An 18,659-nucleotide genomic window follows, 5' to 3' on the forward strand; every position below is an offset into this window, starting at 1 on the left:
TACTGGAATGGGCAGAGGTGAGGGATGTTGTTAAACATCCTACAATGTCTCAACAACAAAGAATAATCAGGCCTCAAATGTCAAAATACCAGTGGTGTTAAAGTTGAGAAACTCTGCTCTTAAAGATGAATAATGGGTATTTTCTTTCGAATTATTACCATTATTATCTCAATGGTTCTTCTGTTTCACTTCCTCTAAGTCATTTGTTAAGTTCTTCCTTCTAGAAAATTTCAAACATATAAAAGGGTAGAGAGAATCCTCTGGTGGATTTTCACATGTCTATCACCAGCTAACACAGTTACCAACTCATAACCAATCTTGTCTCCTTTCTATACCCCATTTTCAAACTGGATGATTTTGGAGAAACTCCAAGACATCATATTTCTGCATTTGTAAATATATCAGTATATTTCTCTAAAGAATGGTAACCCCTTTTCTAAATATTACCACATTGCTATTATCACACTTAAAGCACTATTAGGAGATTTCTTACTATCAAATATCTAGTCAATGTTGTCATTTTTCTGATTGTCTTCCAGAGTTTTAATACAGTTTTTGAGATCCAAATAAAGTCCACACATTGCAATCATTTGTTCTTTTTTTTTTTTTTTTAAGATTTTATTTTTAAGTAATCTCTATACCCACATGGGGCTTGAACTCACAGCTCCAAGATCAAGAGTTGCTTGCTCTACCGACTGAGCCAGCCAGGCACCCCTCTCTCTGTTTCATTTAATCTGTAGATTTCTTTCCATCTTCTTTTCTTCATTTTTTTTGTTGAAAACACAGATTCATTTGTCTGATAGAGTTTTTCACTTTCTGGATATTGCTGGAGCCCCATGGTGTCATTTCATGATTCTCTGTTGCCTGCATCTCCTATTAATTGGTAGTTAGATCTAGAGACTTGCTCAGGCCTAGGTTCTGTTTTAGCAAGAGTACTTCCTACGTGGTGGTGTACACTTCACACCGGGCACATGATGTGCACTATCTCTTTTAGGGTCGAGACTGACCCATTAATAAGTTCTCAATTAGCCTTTCACCTAATTAGGGTTAGCACCATTGGTGATCATTGCCTGAATCTGTTAATTTCATAAGGACTATAAAATAGAGGACGTTGTCAGACTTAATTTTTTTCCAAGCTGATAGGTGAGAAATGGTATCTCAATGTAGTTTTTTTGTTTGTTTTGTTTTGTTTTTTAAGATTTTATTTATTTGACAGAGAGAGCGAGAGAGCACAAGCAGGGAGAACAGTAGAGGGAGAGGGAGAAGCAGGCTCCCCGCCAAGCAGGGAGCCCGATGTGGGGCTCGATCCCAGGACCCTGAGATCATGACCTGAGCCGAAGGCAGACGCTTAACCATCTGAGCCACCCAGGCGCCCCTCTCAATGTAGTTTTAATTTGCACTTCCCATAGGAGCGAGGTTGAGCATCTTTTCATACGTGTAAGGACTGTATGCATGTTTTCTTCTGTGAACCATCTCTTCAAACCTCTGTTAATTAGTTAGCTTGGTTACAGCGGTAGATGACCTCAGTGTAGCCACGGAATTCTGTAACAACAGGCTAATTTCTTCCTTTATTATCCAGCCCCTATTTGGAACCTGCTGTTGTCATGACAAAGGGAAATAATCACACTGCTGGTGGAAACAGACATTGTCTTTTATTAAAAGATGTCACATCCTCTCACATGCCATTGGTCAGAGAAAGTCAGTGGCCAAACCCGTAGGCTACTTATAGCCCCAAAGGAGGTACTATAGGTCTCATGGCGGGAGGGCAGAGTGGGGACATAAAATCCTCTTGGCCTAAATTTCTGTAAAAGAACGTATGGGTTTTGTTTTTTTTTTATCATACTCACACAAGTTATAATTTACCTGTATTTGTGTAAACATGTGAATGTCCATCTAATATACAGTAAGCTCTTTGAGGGTGGGACTGTGTTATTTGCTTACTATCATATCCCCAACGCCTAGCACATTCTCTGGCACGCACTAAAGAATCTATGAATAGTTTTAAATGAATGAATAATTTATAATTTTTTTCCCTGATCTTTCAAATATCAACCTTAGGTTTTCATGGCTTAATATATGATAACAAAACTGAGTCTATGAGGACAATTAACCTTCTTCAACGAATGAATATTTACCAAGAAGTTTTCCTCAGTATTTTATATAGAGTCCTGCCCATACAGGTATGTTGTGTTCTGTGACATTGAATTGTTAATACCACACGAAAGTCAAAATCTGCTATTTTAAGTTGCAACTTTCACATATGTTATTCTGATCTTCCACTGGCTTGGTAGAAAAGCAACAAAATCCTAATTTTCTCCAGATATGTTTTGAACTTTGCTTTTTATATATGTTTTTATAAGATATTTTTTTCTCCTTTTTATTTTTTTTTTTTAAGATTTTATTTATTTGACAGAGAGAGAGAGGAAGAGAGCACAAGCAGGGGAAGCTGCAGAAGGAGAGGGAGAAGCAAACTCCCTGCAGAGCAGGGAGCCTGATGGAGGGCTCAATCCCAGGACTCTGGGACCATGACCTGAGCCGAAAGCAGACGCTCAACCGACTGAGCCACCCAGGCGCCCCTATAAGATATTTTTTTACATATAGGTGCATCCTGGCTAATAATACATGCATGCAGCCTAGAGGCTGGTACATATTTTCATTTAGAAACATGTAATCATTCCTCCCTTATCTTTAAATTAAAAAATTGGAGATTCGCAAATCACAGTGACTACTCCGTGTGAATGAGGCAATACTGGACACAGTTAGATGTAAGGCTTATCTAAAGAATGAAGCCAGAGTTCTCCAGGCCTTCCGTCCCTTTCCCACTCTGCTAGTAAGAAGAAAGGCTGCCAGCACACTTTTGCCCAGAAAGGACTGATGGAGGCTTATTGCTTGTAATTAACACCCAGTTGCTGAATATTAAATTTCCACTGTCATATTTTTTTGTAATTTTTTTTTTTTTGTAAGTAGGCTCCACACCCAAGGTGGGGCTTGAACTCTGGACCCTGGGATTACGAGTCACATGCTCTTAGCGAATGAGCCAGCCAGGTGCCCCTCACTGTCATATTTTTTAAGTGACAATGAAAAGATAATGAGGGCTTCCATAACAAATATTTTTTATTGTTCCTTTTTCCAGAAATATTTAGAGCCAGTTTATTTTTATATTTATACCTTGTTTGGACTGCAGGCGATCTATGTCACAGCCCTGTACATAACCAGCTGGCTCCTTAGTGGGACATGGCTCTCAGGGCTTCTAGCAGCGTTCTGGTACGTCACCAATAGGTGAGTTGCAATCAGTAGCCCTTCTCCCTTTCTAAGATGGAAGTGAAAACAAAGGTCCTTGATTTCCAGTTCAGAGGAAGTTGTTCGGCCACATTGGTTTGTAGGGGAGTATTTTCTCTTTGGTTTTCCTAGTGGTATTTACTTGTCTTATAATTAGCAAGGTAGAAAGTCCTGCTTATACATATATTTCCAGCTGAGGAAGAGAACATTGAATGACAAGTCAATAGAATCATCATAATAATTCCTGTGCTATTACCAGTTGGATGTGTGATCAGTATTTCTCTGGCCACATGTCTCCTCTCTTAAAGATGTTTAATAGTATCCTTACTGTCAACCTTGATAGGGTTGTGTTTGGCTCATAATTAGCAAAGCATAAAGCACTGTACAAATGTAAGGAGGTTCTTACATTATTTAGTTAATATTATTCTAAATACTAGAGTATGAAATAGCATTTTTTAAAAAGATTTTATTGATTTATTTGAGGGAGGGAGCGAGCATGAGAGGGGGGAAGGGCAGAGGGAGAAGGAGAAGCAGACTCCCCGCTGAGCAAGGAGCCCAACATGGGGCTTGACCCCAGAACCCCGGGATCATGACCTGAGCCAAAGGCAGACGTTTAACCAACTGAGCCACCCAGGCACCCTGAAATAACATTTTTTGAAAAACATAGTCAAGATACATTGAATTATTGCTTGACCTACAGTAGCAACACCAGTATTCAGTAGGAGTCCTAAAACTTCAGCGCCAAGTTCTAATATTGATTTTATTTTATAATCCTAAGCAAATTACTTTGTATTATAACCTTATTGAGTGCTACTTTATGCTAACCACTTTAAAAATGCTTTATATATATTCTTTTAACAATCCTATAGTATAGATATTATGACGGTTTTAGAGATGATGAATTTTTTTTAATAAAAGATTTTATTTATTTGAGAGAGAATGAACATCAACAGCAGGGAGGGGCAGAGGGAGAGGGAGAAGCAGGCTTCCCGCTGAGCAGGGAGCCCACTGAGGGGCTCCATCCCAGGACCCTGAGGTCATGACCTGAGCCAAAGACAGATGCTTAACCAATTGAGCCACCCAGGCGCCCCAGAGAGAGGAAATTAAAGCTTAAAAGTTAAGTTTTATATATATATATATATATATATATATATATATATATATGTATGTATTATGTATATATATACACATACACACATACATACACACATATTACTTAAAAAGTAAAGGTGTGTGTATATATATATAAAGTCATACACACACACACACACACACACGGCCCCAGCTTAGTCTCCATCAGAATTCAAACACAGAGTATGAAAGCGCTATTAGGCTACCTCTTAACATTTTAACATAGTATTCTTGCTAAGAGTAAATGAAAGTCAAATCTGTTGTTCTACAAGAGGAAAGAGAAGACATTTATTGAACGCCTAGTCTGTGTGGGGATGCTTCTTGGTGCTGGGTGTACAAAGGTGAGAACTTAGCTGTACTTACCATCTGATGGTTCACATTACAGAGGGACAAGAAGCTTTTACAAATTATTTTTTTTTGGTATAATATTTATACAAATTATTATTACAAATTATTCCAATGACAAAGATTCAGATCTAAGCACCAAAGAAATAGAGGGAGAAATCGACACGTTGCCAGTTTGCACTGATAACTTTGAGGGAAATAAAAGTTGGAGGCAGTTAGGCATGAGTGCGTTGTCCTGGGTTTTGGAGTCAACCTACCATGGCTTGGAGGCCAGTTCTACCCCTTAGCTAGCTGCATACCTGTGGACAGAGTCCTTAAATTTTCTCAAAGCAACTTGATGGTACAGGGATGATAACAGTAAGGACAAATCATTATTGTTGAGAACTGATAACCAGAATCTTAAGTATATTTAATGTCCTACATCTTTCACTGTAGGAGATCTTTTCAGGTAATTATAGTAAAAATTATTCCTGTGGCCGTTTGTGTTTTCTCTGTGCAGAATAGATACCACAAGAGTTGAGTTTACCATCCCGCTGAGGGAGAATTGGGCTCTGCCATTCTTTGCAATTCAGATAGCAGCAATCACATATTTCCTGCGACCAAACTTACAGCCTTTTTCTGAGGTAAGTTTTGGTAATATTTTATCTATTTTTTAATTATTCAGTTTTGTTGAAGAAGCTTCAGAAAATGTGATGTGCATGGTGTCCCATCGAGTGTGTGAATAGTTCTCATTCTATGACCAGTTTTTGAACTTGAGTTAAATTAAGTTTTCCCTTTCTGAGCCCTTTCCTACTTTGCAAAGAAAATGTTTTCATTTTTGATGTTAAAAATGTACCCTACATTATCTGCCCTCAAATAGTTGCAGCAAGCCCACACACAATTTCTGCGAAACTGTCAGAATCCTTAAGCCATTGCCCTTGAGATGTGACATGGTGCATTATCTCCTCCATAATACTGTGGAGTACACATACCTTATGTGAATATTTATATGCCCAGTGTCACTTTAGGATATTTAGAGCTTAAATAACAAATGCAAGGGTTTTCAGAGCCACAGTTTATGGTTTCTCTATTTGGTTTATGGAGATACTGGCTGCTCTTGAGAGAACTTGTCGGCAGGGCCCTTTATTACTAGAGACATGGAAATTACACAAAGGTTTTCTTTTTACAGAGGCTGACACTTCTTGCCATTTTCATATCAACTTTTCTCTTTAGTCTGACATGGCAATTTAATCAATTTATGATGCTGATGCAAGCATTAGTGCTGTTCACACTGGACTCTTTGGACATGTTGCCGGCGGTGAAGGTAAGCTTCGCTCTCTTCTCTCCCTCGAGGTAGCCGCCGTTTAGCGGTTTAGATGACAGAACGGTTCAAAATGTGCACATGCTTAACAATCAAGTCGAAGCTGCTTCTGAGTTCTAACATAAATACGCTGTGGTCGATTGCGGTTGAGTAATCTGTGCAGCCTAGTTTGACCATCTTAACTTTTATTCTGTTTATCCTCCAGTAAAAGATGGATTTATCTGGAGCACAGATGTCTAGATCAGTTGTCCTTTACAGAGATGACTTAAATTTTAAAATATAAGATAGCTAAAATGTTTTATTATGTAGTGCCTTTGTCCCCCAAGGAGATCAGTGGGTATACAACACTTTTTCATGGTAACATTGATCAGGTATGAGGCGGGACTCCCCATTGCCTGACCAAAGGCCACACATGGGACAGGGCCTTTTTTTTTTTTTTTAAGATTTTATTTATTTGACAGCGCGCATGGGCGCACAAGCAGGGGGAGCGGCAGGCAAAGGGAGAGGGACAAGCAGGCTCCACTGAGCAGAGAGCCTGACATGGTGCTCGATCCCAGGACCCCGGGATCATGACCTGAGCCAAGGGCAACTGCTTAACCGACTGAGCCACCCAGGCGCCCCCTATGGGACAGCGCCATTTTAAGGAAGCCGTTGTTTGTCTCATGGTGTGTGACAACCATGTGTGCTGCTATCATTTCATGGCAAGGGGTTTTTCACATGCAGAAATGTGTTTTAATGTATTGTGGATGTTGTAAAAACTCTTCATTGTTACTATTCTAAAGTAACTTAAGTATTTCCCAGTATCATAAAATATTCTAATTCTAAGGCAGCAAGACTGTAATACAGAAGAGTCGCATTCATTCATTCCGTGTCAAAAGAGATGCAGCAATCTTTAGAGAATGGCTGAATATGAATTAGGAAACCTTAAGATCCGCCGGCAAGTACGTGTTGTCCATCTGCCAGTCAGTGGACAGGCACGACAGAGACTCACCACCTGTATGAGACATCGTGTGTGTGCTATGGTGGGAAGTAAAGATGTGGACAGTTAGAACAACGAGATGTCCGTATGTCTAGAGAGGTTAATTGTAGTAACAGGAAGCGCTAGAAGTCTAAGAAGGTTCGTTGTAGGCTAGAAAGGTTTCACAGAAGTGGGAGGCTCAAGCTGGGCCACAAATGAGAAGATGGAGTGCTGGGGGCATCAGGATATGAAGGTAAAATACAGGAAGGAAAGCAAGTAGAGCAGAGGAAAGTGTGTGTTGTGTGTGTGTGTGTGTGTGTGTAGGGTACATATATGATATTTGATAATGGTATTGGAGCTCCAGGTGCCTCAGAAAGTCTCGTGTACAAATGAAGCAGAGTCTCTTTATATTTGCTTTTCCTGTTTTGTAACCTCTTTGGACTTTGATCATGGTGACGTGTAAGCTTCGGGGAAGGGATGCCTGGATGCCTTTGCATTTCTCCACGGCCTGCTCTCTGGAGCCAGTTGGTCTCCCTTTCTCTCTTTGTATGTAATAGCACGTTTCCCCCCTTTCTAGCAAGTACTTTCAAAAGAACTCTATACGTTGTCACATAAAAAATAAATACATTGAGCCATTTTGAAAACAACTATATAAAATTTTTCTACAGTGTAATTTCACAGAAAAGCCTAGAAATGTGTTTTCCCTTTCACTGACACTCTCACCTCTAGAGATTTAGCCTAAGGAAATAATCAAGCATGTTCATTTTAGTTGTACTTGTAATAAGAAGAAGCTAGCTGGAAAAAACCTAAGTCAATAGCAATAGGGTGTTGTTAAATAAATATGGTATATCAATGTAACAGTATTATATAACCATTATTTTTCCTCTCTCTTTTTTAAAAGTAAAACACATATGGGGCACCTGCTTGGCTCTGTCGGTTAAGTGTCCAATTCTTGATTTCAGCTCAGGTCATAATCTCAGGGTCGTGGGATCAAGCCCAGCATTAGGCTCTGCCCTCAGCATGGAATCTGCTTGTCCTTCTCCCTCTGCTCCTCCCCCTGCTTGCACTCTCTCTCTCTCTCCCTATCTCTAAAATAAATAAATAAAATCTTTAAAAACATAAATAAAAATAGAAAAAAATAAAACACATATAGGGAAAGTGAGAAAAGTTTCCGAAAAGATATACATCAAAGTATTAGCAGTCAGCTGACTGTGATTGATGTGAATGATGTTCTTAAATTCCTTTTGTCCTTTAAATCTTTTGAATTTTTCTGTAATGAACATGTATTACTTTTTCTGTTTTCTTTTAAAATAAAAAACAAAAAAAAGATACTGTTGGCACACACACCACAAAACTAAAGAATAATACAGGTAATTTATGTCATATTCAGTTCTACACTTTGTTAAACTTTCATAGTTGAAACTATGTTAATGTTAGTGGTGGTAGTTGTAAGTATCAAAATTTGAGGAGGAACAGTATAGTAATGAAAGAATCCTGAGTTGTAAAACCAAGCTGCTGCTATTGGGTATGAAAATAACTAGCTCTTTAAAGTGATTTAACTTCTTGGAGCCTTCGTATCTTCATAAATTGGAATCACTGACCTCTAATCATGTCAAATGGGAGAGTCAGAATAGTTGGTATAGAAAAAGGTAATGCAAATTCAGCGTCTGATGTGCTGACAAGAAGCAGTATCCTCTTCAGTACATTTCATCTTTTCCTGGGTAATGGAAAATCTCTTACCATCAAAAGCTCAAGTTTCACTCAAAAATATGTCTAGGCTTTTTAAATATAGAGCAGAATAGTAGATGGTATAAGGCATATACTTTGGCTCTGTTAAAGAATATGGAGGCTAATGAAGTTTTATTAACCCGTTGTGAAAACAGTAAGACACATGAATGATCACTACGTAAGAGGAAATTTTAGAGTACTCCATATGGTTCCAGACAAGATGGGGTGAATGCACTTCTCCCTGTTTCTCCTGCTTAGTACAACTAAAAGCCCTGGACAGTGTGTATAAAACTCACAGAAGAAGATTTCGAGTGGGGAAGAAACGAAAGCAGGCTGCTTAGAGCCCTGGCGCCTAGAGGAAGAACACGGCAGTGAGGCCCTTAGATTTTCTTTTTGCCCCGTATATCCCAGAGAAGGTGCTAGAAAAGTCAGCAACCAGGAAACACCAATGGACTCAGTCAGAAGCCCCAGGAAAAGCCAAAAGGACCAGGAAAAGGGAGGCAAGTTATCTCTAGCAAGAAAGAAAACATTCGGACATTAACTGCAGTACTTCGGACAAACAGCACAGAAAAAAACTGCAGTTTCACTCCCACCTCCATTGGCAGAGGGCTGGTGGGGAAGCCAGACTCCCACCCTCACCCAGCTCTACCAAGCTACTCACTTTCTGCCAGGGCCATGTCGGAAGTCTGCCATCTCCCGGAAGCATCAGTGAGGGCCACAGGGAGAACCTTCAGCCCTCATCCAGTGGTCATGAGCTAGCCCTTCCCCCTTCCTGACAGGATGGTGTCAGAAAAGATCAACAGGGAAGCCGGGGTTTTTATCACCGCTCAGAAGTAACAAGCCTCCCTCTCTCCCTTCACTCTCCCCCCTCCACACACACAGTCAATGAAGGCCGTGAGAAGAGCAGTTTAACGAGGCATCCTTTCCCTTCTCAGCCAGAAGCCTTGTAAGGAGCCTAAACTTTCACCATCTCCCGGCAATGAGACACCCTTCTCCCCTGTCTCCCAAAAGTCAGTGGAGGTCAAGAGGAAAACCAGACATCTAACCCCATCTGGAAATAAAGAAGCAGCATCCTTCTTCCCCCACTGCCATAGCACTGGTACAGTGTCAGAGGAGGCCTGCTGACACAGAAATTTTGAAAAGATCCAGAGTCCCATCACGTAATACAATGCAATTGAAGATTACTTCTACTAAGAACCAGGAAAATCTTCTTGAGCGAAAAGAGACAATCAACAGATGCCAACACCAACACACAGAAGTTGGATTATCTGATGAGGAATTTAAAGCAGCCATTATAAAAATTTTTTCATTGAGCAATTACAGACACACTTGAAACAAATGAAAAATAGAAAAATGAGGAGCAAATGGAAATTTTAGAGCTGAAAAACTCCAATAATGACAATTAAAAACTCAATAGACGGGCTCAGCAGGAGAATGGAGTGGTCAGAAGAAAGAACCAGTGAACTTGAAGCTAGAACAAGTTAGAAATTACCTAATTTAAACAAGAGAAAATAGCCTGGAAAAAAAAGAACAGCACCTCGGGGACCTGTGGGACTATAAAAAAACTCTAATATTCTTGTGATCAGAATCCCCAAAGGAGAGAAAGAGCATGAGGCTGAAAAAAGTATTTGAAAAAGTGCTTTTCGAAGGAATGTTTGAAAACTTCCCAAATTTCACAAAAGATAGGAACTTATAGAATCCAGAAGCTGAGCTAATGTCAAACATCAGATCTACCACTGATAATCTAGGACTTTCTAATACACAGTACTGCTCAATTTTACATTCTGGCTGTTCACCAACAATGTTTCTTATGAATCTAGGATATAATAACATTTATAAAAACTGTGCAATCTTGTTGTAACTTAAACTGTTCTCTTTTCTAGAATTATGCCTATTTGATATAAAAAGAACTGGCAACACCAAAAAACACCATAACTCAAAAAAGGCAGACAAAAAATTGTTTTATTTTTTTAAAATGTATTCATGAGTGATTTGTTATCCTTAAAGAGGTCCTACAAATCAGTAAGAAAAATATTTACACCCCAATAGGAAAGGGAGCAAAAAATACTTCCTAGAAGGAAAAGCATCAAAAAGAATAAAATACTTAGGTATAAATTGAACAAAAGAAGTGCTTATGCTTATATCTGGAAACTACAAAACACTGAAAGTTTTGAAGACCTACATAAATTGGAAAGATATCCCATGTTTATGGATTGGAAGACTCACTATTGTTAAGATGGGAGTACTCCCTAAATTGTCGTACAGATTCAACACGATTCCTCTCAGAATCCCAGGTGCATGTTTTGCAGAAATTGACAAGCTGATCTTAAAATTCATGTGGAAACTCAAGGGACCCAGAATAGCTGAAACAATCATGAAAAAGAGGAATAAATTTGGAAGACTCCCACTTTGCAATTTCAGAACTTACTTCCAAGCTATAGTAATCAAGACAGTGTGATACTAGTAGAAGGATGGACATAAATCAATGGAATAAAATTGAGAGACCAGAAATAAATCTTCAGAAATAAACAGTCAATTTGATTTTCAACAAGGGTGCCAAGATAATTACGGGGAAAGAATAATCTTTCCAACAAATGGTGCTGGGATAACTAGATATCTACATGTGAAAGAATGAAGTTGGACTCCTCTCTCACCATACACAATAATTAACTCAAAATAGATCATAGACCTAGTTGTAAGAGCTAAAACTATAAAACATTAATTTTTTTTTAACTATAAAACATTTAGAAGACAGGAATAATTTTTTATGACCTTGGAGTAGGCCAAGCCTTTTTGTAAGAATCCAGCACCAAAAGACAAGTAACCAAAGAAAAAATAGATGAATTGGACTTCATCAAAATAGAAAACTTTTGTGCTTCAAAATAATACCATCAAAGTGAAAAGACAACTTACAAAATGGGAGAGGATATTTGCAAATCCTATATCTGATAAGGCAGTTCCAGAATATATAAAGAACTCTTACAACTCTTTCAACAATAAAATATGGGCAGAAGATTGGGTAGGCATGTCTCCAGAGAACATATGCAAATGTCCAACAAGCACATGAAAATATGCTCAGCCTCATTACTCATTAGGGAAACACAAATCAAAACCAAAATAAGATACCATTACCTTCCCCCTCCCAACTCAGATGGCTAAAATCTAAAAACAACAACAACAAAGACAGATGATAACAAATGCTGGCAAGGATATGAAGACGTTGGAACTCTCCTACATTGCTGGTGGGATTACAGGGTGGTGCAGCCATTTTGGAAAACAATTTAGCATCTCCTCATGTGTTAAACATAGTTACCATGTGATCCAGCATTCCACTGCCACATATATACCCATGAAACATGAAGACATATCCACATAAAAATTTGTACATGGATGTTTATAGCATCATGATTCATAACGGCCAGAAAGTGGAACCCACCCAAAATGCCCATGATTGGCGGGGTGTTGCGGAAATGATGAGGATGTCTTAAAATTAGATTCTGGTGATATTTGCACAACTCTATTAATACTAAAATTCATGAATTGTACACTTTAAATAGGTGAATTTTGTGCTATATGAATTATATCTCAATAAAGCTATTAAAAAAGAAAAGCTATTTCTTCATTAACCAGTAATTGTACTTTCAGGAAATCTATCCTAAGGAAATGCATTCCTTCATTCGTTCCTCCCATATTAATTGAGCCACACTGTTCTAGTGGGTGTTGTTTTAGGTGCTAGGGATACAACAATGAACAAGTTAAGGAGCGACAGTAGTCCCCACCCTCACCGCCCCCCACCTTATCCAAGTTTCAGTTCCGTGCAGTCAGCCACGGTGAGCAGCATAATCCACCTTCTGACATACGTTCAGTCGTGGCCTAGCACTGTCACCACACCTCTAGCACTCACCATCCTTCGTTTTATTACTTAGCTATTTTACCACGTCCCACCATCACAAGAAGAAGGGTGAGTACAGTAGAAGATATTTTGAGGGAGACCACATTCACATAAATTTTGTACAGTATATGGTTATAAGTGTTCTGTTACTGGTTATCGTTGTTAACCTCTTACTGTGCCTCATTTATAAATGAAACTTTATCATAGGTATGTGTACTATGTACAGGGTTCAGTACTCTCCATGGTTTCAGGCACCCACTGGGGGTCTTGGAACATATCCCTGGCAGATAAGGTGAATGAGTGTAACCAGATACAATGATCTGAGGTTTTTTTTAAAAGGCTGTTCATGACATTAATTTTAATAATGATAAAAAGCTGGAAACAGTCCACTGGCAGACAAATTATGGCATATGGTAGAATGTTATATAGCTGTTTAAAATTAAGTTTTCACAGAATAGTCATTGATGTGAGAAAATGATACAATATAATGTGAAATAAGTAAAATGATACATGAAAAATCATACACCACTATGAAATCAATATTATTTCTGTAGGTAATGGTGTTGGATTTTGATTTTAGAGCCCACCTTCCTATCCATTATTGTTTCTTTTTATGTGTTCCTGGATTTTCTAAATCTCCTACAATAAAATATTGTGTCTATAAAGATCCTAACATCCAAGTTTCTGTTAACACCAACCAAAAGCACTGAACCATTGCAGGGTGTGCCTTTAAATGCTTGATAGAGGTTTGTTTCCTTTGAGGTGAAGGAAACAAAACTAGGAGGGAAATCTGATTTGCTGCTGAATAAAAGCAGAATTTTTCATATGCCAATAAGAATATGGAATTGTCCAACTTAAAAGAGGAGACCAAGTATCAAGTCTTGGGGCGCCTGGGTGGCTCAGTCTGTTAGGCATCCAACTCTTGATTTGGGCTCAGGTCGTGATCTCGGGGTCCTGGGATCGAGCCCCACCTCCGGCTCCACCCTCATCAGGGAGTCCGCTTGAGGATTCTCTCATTCCCTTTCCCCCGCCCACACACTCTCGCGTTCTCTCTCTCAAGTAAATATATAAATCTTTAAAAAGAAAAAAGAAGGTGGGCACCTGGGTGGCTCAGTTGGTTGGGCGACTGCCTTCGGCTCAGGTCATGATCCTGGAGTCCCGGGATCGAGTCCCACGTCGGGCTCCCTGCTCGGCGGGGAGTCTGCTTCTCCCTCTGACCCTCCCCCCTCTCATGCTCTCTCTCTCTATCTCATTCTCTCTCTCAAATAAATAAATAAAAAATCATAAAAAAATAAAATATTAAAAAAAAAAAAGAAAAAAGGTATTAACTCTTTATTAGAGACTGTCATTTTTTCTTCGTGGCATATTTTCTGTGTTCAAGTTGGTTGAGTTTTGCGTCTTTCAATATCAACCTGGCAACAGTTCTTCTACACCAAGAGCTGTCTTTAGTGAGTGCTCATTATGTGCTAGGCATTTTAAAATATCACCGCATCCGGTCCTTAGGCCAGGCCATTATGGCAGCTCTGAAGAAGGTGTCATCATTCCTCTTCTACATGAACTGCGTCCAGCCCATTAAGGTCCCACAGCTGGTTTATGTCAGAATCGGGGCTGTAGCGGCAGGTGCTGTTCACCTCAGGGCTCGTGTTCTCGACCGCGGCACTGTGCCGCCTGCCTCAGGCTCACGAGGCGGAGAGTCAAAGGCCTCACTCCGGGAGCAGTTGTCTGTCTAATGGAATTCAGTACACACAGAAAATGAAGCAGTAAAGGACACAGGCCTGAAGTGCAGAACATTCAGAAATAACAGAAGATGAGAAAATACTGTAGACAGTAACTGTAAAAGAATTTAGAAGAAAATGGAAGGCTGCAGATCACATTTGCCCGTTTCCAGAATATATTTATGCCATTGTTTGCTTCCTGTGCTTCAGTTTTTCTGTTTGTTTCCTCCTTAATTAACGTTACAAAGTTTAAAGTGCTGTATATTTAAAAGGTAAACAGGATGTAAATGATTTCGTTTCGGGGACTGTTTTTTAGACTGAACTACTTGAAGCTAGGTGTGTTGTTTGTAACTCGAAATGTATCCAGCCAGTGACCAACATGTCAGCATGCAGTAGTCTCTGGATAAAACCCATTTCACCATCTGATCTTTGCTTGTTGCAGGCGACGTGGCTGTATGGCATCCAAATGACAGGTTTGCTCCTGGTCTGCATCCTTCAGTTTTTTAATTCTATGATTCTTGGATCATTGCTTATCAGTTTTAACCTTTCCGTATTAGTTGCAAGAAAACTTCAGGTAGGACATTTTTGTGTCCTTAAAGCAAACTTTTTTTTTTTTAATTGTGCGGTTGGTTGGGCCTCGTTTTCATACAGCACACAAAGGAGGATGTCTGAGCAAATGCACACTGAAAAGCACTGAGGGCATTATTTAGGTGTTTTGTCGGGGGGAGTGGTTTACATGCATGGTATAGCATTTCTGTTTTCTAGCTTTCTGATGTGCCATCCCTTTGTTGTGACATGTTTCTTTTCTTAGAGAATTGGAATCTTAGTTCAGAGATTAGCCAGAGATGCTTATTTGAATGCCATTGATAGAAAGTTGAAATAAAAGAGCAAAAATCATTAACTTTTTTTGTGTGTGAATGAAGAGTAAGAAGAACCTGTGGCTTGGGGAGATATGTTTGCCACAGTGCCTTTCAAGTAGGTGGACGCCGTATTATTGATGTGTAGGAGCAATGCTCTTTACCTCAATGTTCCGTACCATGGTATTGATTTGTAAGTGAATTAAAATTAACTCAGAATTTTGAGACTCCAAAGACATATGTTTAGAACTATGGGGACATTTCCTAGAGTGTCACGTTTGAAAACACTGGCCTGATCTTTTGGCTTAATTCAATAATTCACATTTCTTAAAGTTACATGAGATTTAATTAAGAGTCCATTGTTTCTCTTCATATAGTGTCACAAAGCCTGTTTTCTTTCTCAAGAGCATATGAGAAACATTTCTCATAAACACTTTCATATCAAGAAGCTGTTTTACTTTCTGCTTTGGGAAGAATAAATCCTTTTTCTTTGGAGTGAGAGCTGTCGTGGACAAGCTGTCACAACGACTTTTAATTCATCCTTCTAACTTTACTTATAAATAAACATCATGCATATTGAACTCTTTAGATACTATATTTGATAATCTGTAAAGTTATCTAAGGGTTATAAGAAAACTATTACATATCAAAGAGCACAGTTTACCTTTTTTTATACTGATAGGTCTTTTATTTAATTGGGTTATGGCCATGTCTGTGCTACATTAATTAATGGATCAATGATCGCAAGATTTGTTCAGTCAGTGTATTCTGAGTACCTTCTGGCAGACTCCATACTCTGGTTGCAAAGGTCTGCAGAAAAAAAAAAAAGAAGAAACACTAGGACAGTTTTCTGATCTTATGAAACTTATTGTTAAGGAATTCATTTACTCTTATATTAGAAATTTACAAATATTAAGACATTGTAACCTCATAAAAATTAGGTTATATTTTCCACATATTTTTCTCTATGTTGCGTGATCTAATGTTTTAAATCCTTAAGTAATCTCATCTTAAATGTTTATGAAGTAACTTAAGAATTAAAACTCAACTTTCTTAATTTCTAGAAAAATCTGAAGACTGGAAGCTTCTTTAATAGGCTTGGGAAACTATTGGTACATTTATTTGCAGTTTTATGTTTGACACTTTTTCTCAACAACGTTATTAAGGTAGGTTAATAAAATGACCTTTAATTTACATTACTACAGAATTACCAGGTTTACTTGTAACAAGCTCAGCTTTAACTTTGTTTCAGTAAGTTGTCTTCTTGATTTTTTAGTCACTGATTTCTGTTTACTCTTGTTAAAGATTTTTTTATCCATTTACTTGATAGAGGGAGCATGAGTGGAGGGGGGAGAAGCAGTTTCCTCATTGAGTGCAGAACCTGACATGGGGCTCGATCCCAGGACCCTGAGATCATGACCTGAGCCAAAGGCAGACGCTTAACTGACTGAGCCACCCAGGCACGCCTGTTTACTCTGTAATATGTTCTAACTTGAACTCACTTTTTGAGTTATTAAACTTTGTAAAAGCTCAACTTTAAAAGCATTAAATAAGTGTTTCTCTAAAGTTAAAAAATTCTACTTTTTAGAGAGCATTTTCTTATACTGTGGTACAAAAAAAAAAAGATGACATTATTTTTATTGGGTTAAGTTAAATAAACTGGCAGGGCACCTGGCTGGCTCAGTTGGTGGAGCATGTGACTTTTGGTCTCAGGGTTGTCAGTTGGAGCCCCACGTTGGGTGTGGAGATTACTTAGAAAAAAGAGATAAGTAAACTAACTTAACTATCAGAAGCACAGTGATTTATTAAGATGATTTTGCCCCTCCTAGAAGGCTGGTTTCAGGACAGGGGACATCTGCATGTACATGACAGACTCCTTCTCTTCCATAAGAGAATGGCAGTCCCTCTTCCTGTCTGTATGACTATCAAAGACTCTCACTCATCCAGCTGCATTAAACACTTCCACTCTGGGTCCTCGTCCCTATGTTCTTAAACCCCATAGAGTTCAGTACTTATCAAAAGCTTATTTGAGCTGAGCAATCAGCATTTCTGAAGGATTGGCTGACAGATATGCAGTTCATCCATTCCCCCACTCTAGATGTTCAGTGATCTGTGCCTGGATTAAGTCAGTGGAGAGCTGCCTGCCTGGACCATTGATTCTTGACTTCCCGAAGAATAACATCTATTGAATTGTACTTGATGTCTTGCCAACTATGTACAATGAGAGGCGTTAGAAAAAATCTTCTTTGAGACTCCTGCTGTTTTTACTGTACCCATGGGGAAAATTTCTCTTGAGTCTCAGTTCTAGGAGTGTTAGGACCTCTTTTGAGCAACTGCTTTGTTTTAATCTTAGAACCTGTGCTTTTATCTCCCTCTGCATTTGCTAGTCGAATATGTAAGCCCAAATGTGTGGCTCATCTCTAGCGAATGTATTTTATGTACTGACCTCACTTCCCAGATTCATCTTCTTTTCTGTCTTCATTTTCCTTCTGACAGGATTTCTTCACCCATTTATGTTGGATGGATTTTTATAAGCCATATATTAAAAATAAAATGATGTGAATTATAATCATTAATGATGCGCACTGGCATTTGTCAGTTCCCCAGGAGGGCCACCACAGGGGCGTCGATTGTCTTTGTGTGGCTGAGTCTTCTATCAGTTGTGTCTGCAGACAGAAACCCCAAAGCCAGACAGGCCTTGTGGGCTCTGTATATGTGTGAGGTTTCAGATCATCATCTTACGGGTTTTCTGATCAAAAAATTTGTACTCCTACCGGGCTTCAGCCCTTTCCCTCTCACTGATACCAAAGAAGCTCATCTTTTATCTATTTTACATGTTGAACTTACATGTAAGATGGTTTGAAAAAATGATTCTGCTAAAAAAAAAAAAAAAAAGGAACAGAGGGAGCTTGAAAGTCCCTGTGTTAGGGGCGCCTGGGTGGCTCAGTTGGTTAAGCGACTGCCTTCGGCTCAGGTCATGATCCTGGAGTCCCTGGATCGAGTCCCGCATCGGGCTCCCTGCTCGGCAGGGAGCCTGCTTCTCCCTCTGACCCTCCCCCCTCTCATGTGCTCTGTCTCTCTCATTCTCTCTGTCTCAAATAAATAAATAAAATATTTAAAAAAAAAAAAAAAGAAAGTCCCTGTGTTAGAATTCTTCAGTTCTAACACTCTTGAGAATATTTGCTAATTTTATAAACCCATGTGCACACAATCCTATGAAACCGGACAGTGAATATATGTATTCAATGGGAAGTTATCAGGAAAGCACGCATAAGGCACTAATAACAACTTTCATTTTCTCCCTCCCTGATAGAAACTTCTTAATCTGAAGTCAGACGAACACATATTTAAATTTCTGAAGGCAAAATTTGGGTTTGGAGCAACAAGGTATGACTGAATCTAAAATTTATGTTTGCTTTTTTATATTAAATCAGCAGGGACTTTAAAACTTAAG

The 18,659-nt window shown here is 38.9% G+C and overlaps 1 protein-coding gene across 7 annotated transcripts in view; it reads left to right on the forward strand.

Moving 5' to 3' along the window:
• Positions 1-18,659, forward strand: part of DPY19L3 (dpy-19 like C-mannosyltransferase 3) — a 71,734-nt gene that overhangs the window by 30,397 nt on the left and 22,678 nt on the right. For 6 of the 7 annotated variants that reach the window (XM_032390108.1, XM_032390107.1, XM_032390109.1 and 3 more), the window contains 7 exons: positions 2,059-2,180; positions 3,134-3,279; positions 5,255-5,378; positions 5,924-6,058; positions 14,791-14,922; positions 16,270-16,371; positions 18,519-18,592. In XM_032390108.1, the coding sequence (XP_032245999.1) occupies positions 2,059-2,180; positions 3,134-3,279; positions 5,255-5,378; positions 5,924-6,058; positions 14,791-14,922; positions 16,270-16,371; positions 18,519-18,592 (835 nt within the window). The remainder of the gene's footprint in view (positions 1-2,058; positions 2,181-3,133; positions 3,280-5,254; positions 5,379-5,923; positions 6,059-14,790; positions 14,923-16,269; positions 16,372-18,518; positions 18,593-18,659) is intronic. The other variant, XM_032390110.1, reaches the window with a different exon arrangement.

Source organism: Phoca vitulina, unplaced genomic scaffold (assembly GCF_004348235.1).
Source record: "Phoca vitulina isolate PV1807 unplaced genomic scaffold, GSC_HSeal_1.0 scaffold58, whole genome shotgun sequence".
NCBI classification, from domain to species: Eukaryota; Metazoa; Chordata; class Mammalia; order Carnivora; family Phocidae; genus Phoca; species Phoca vitulina.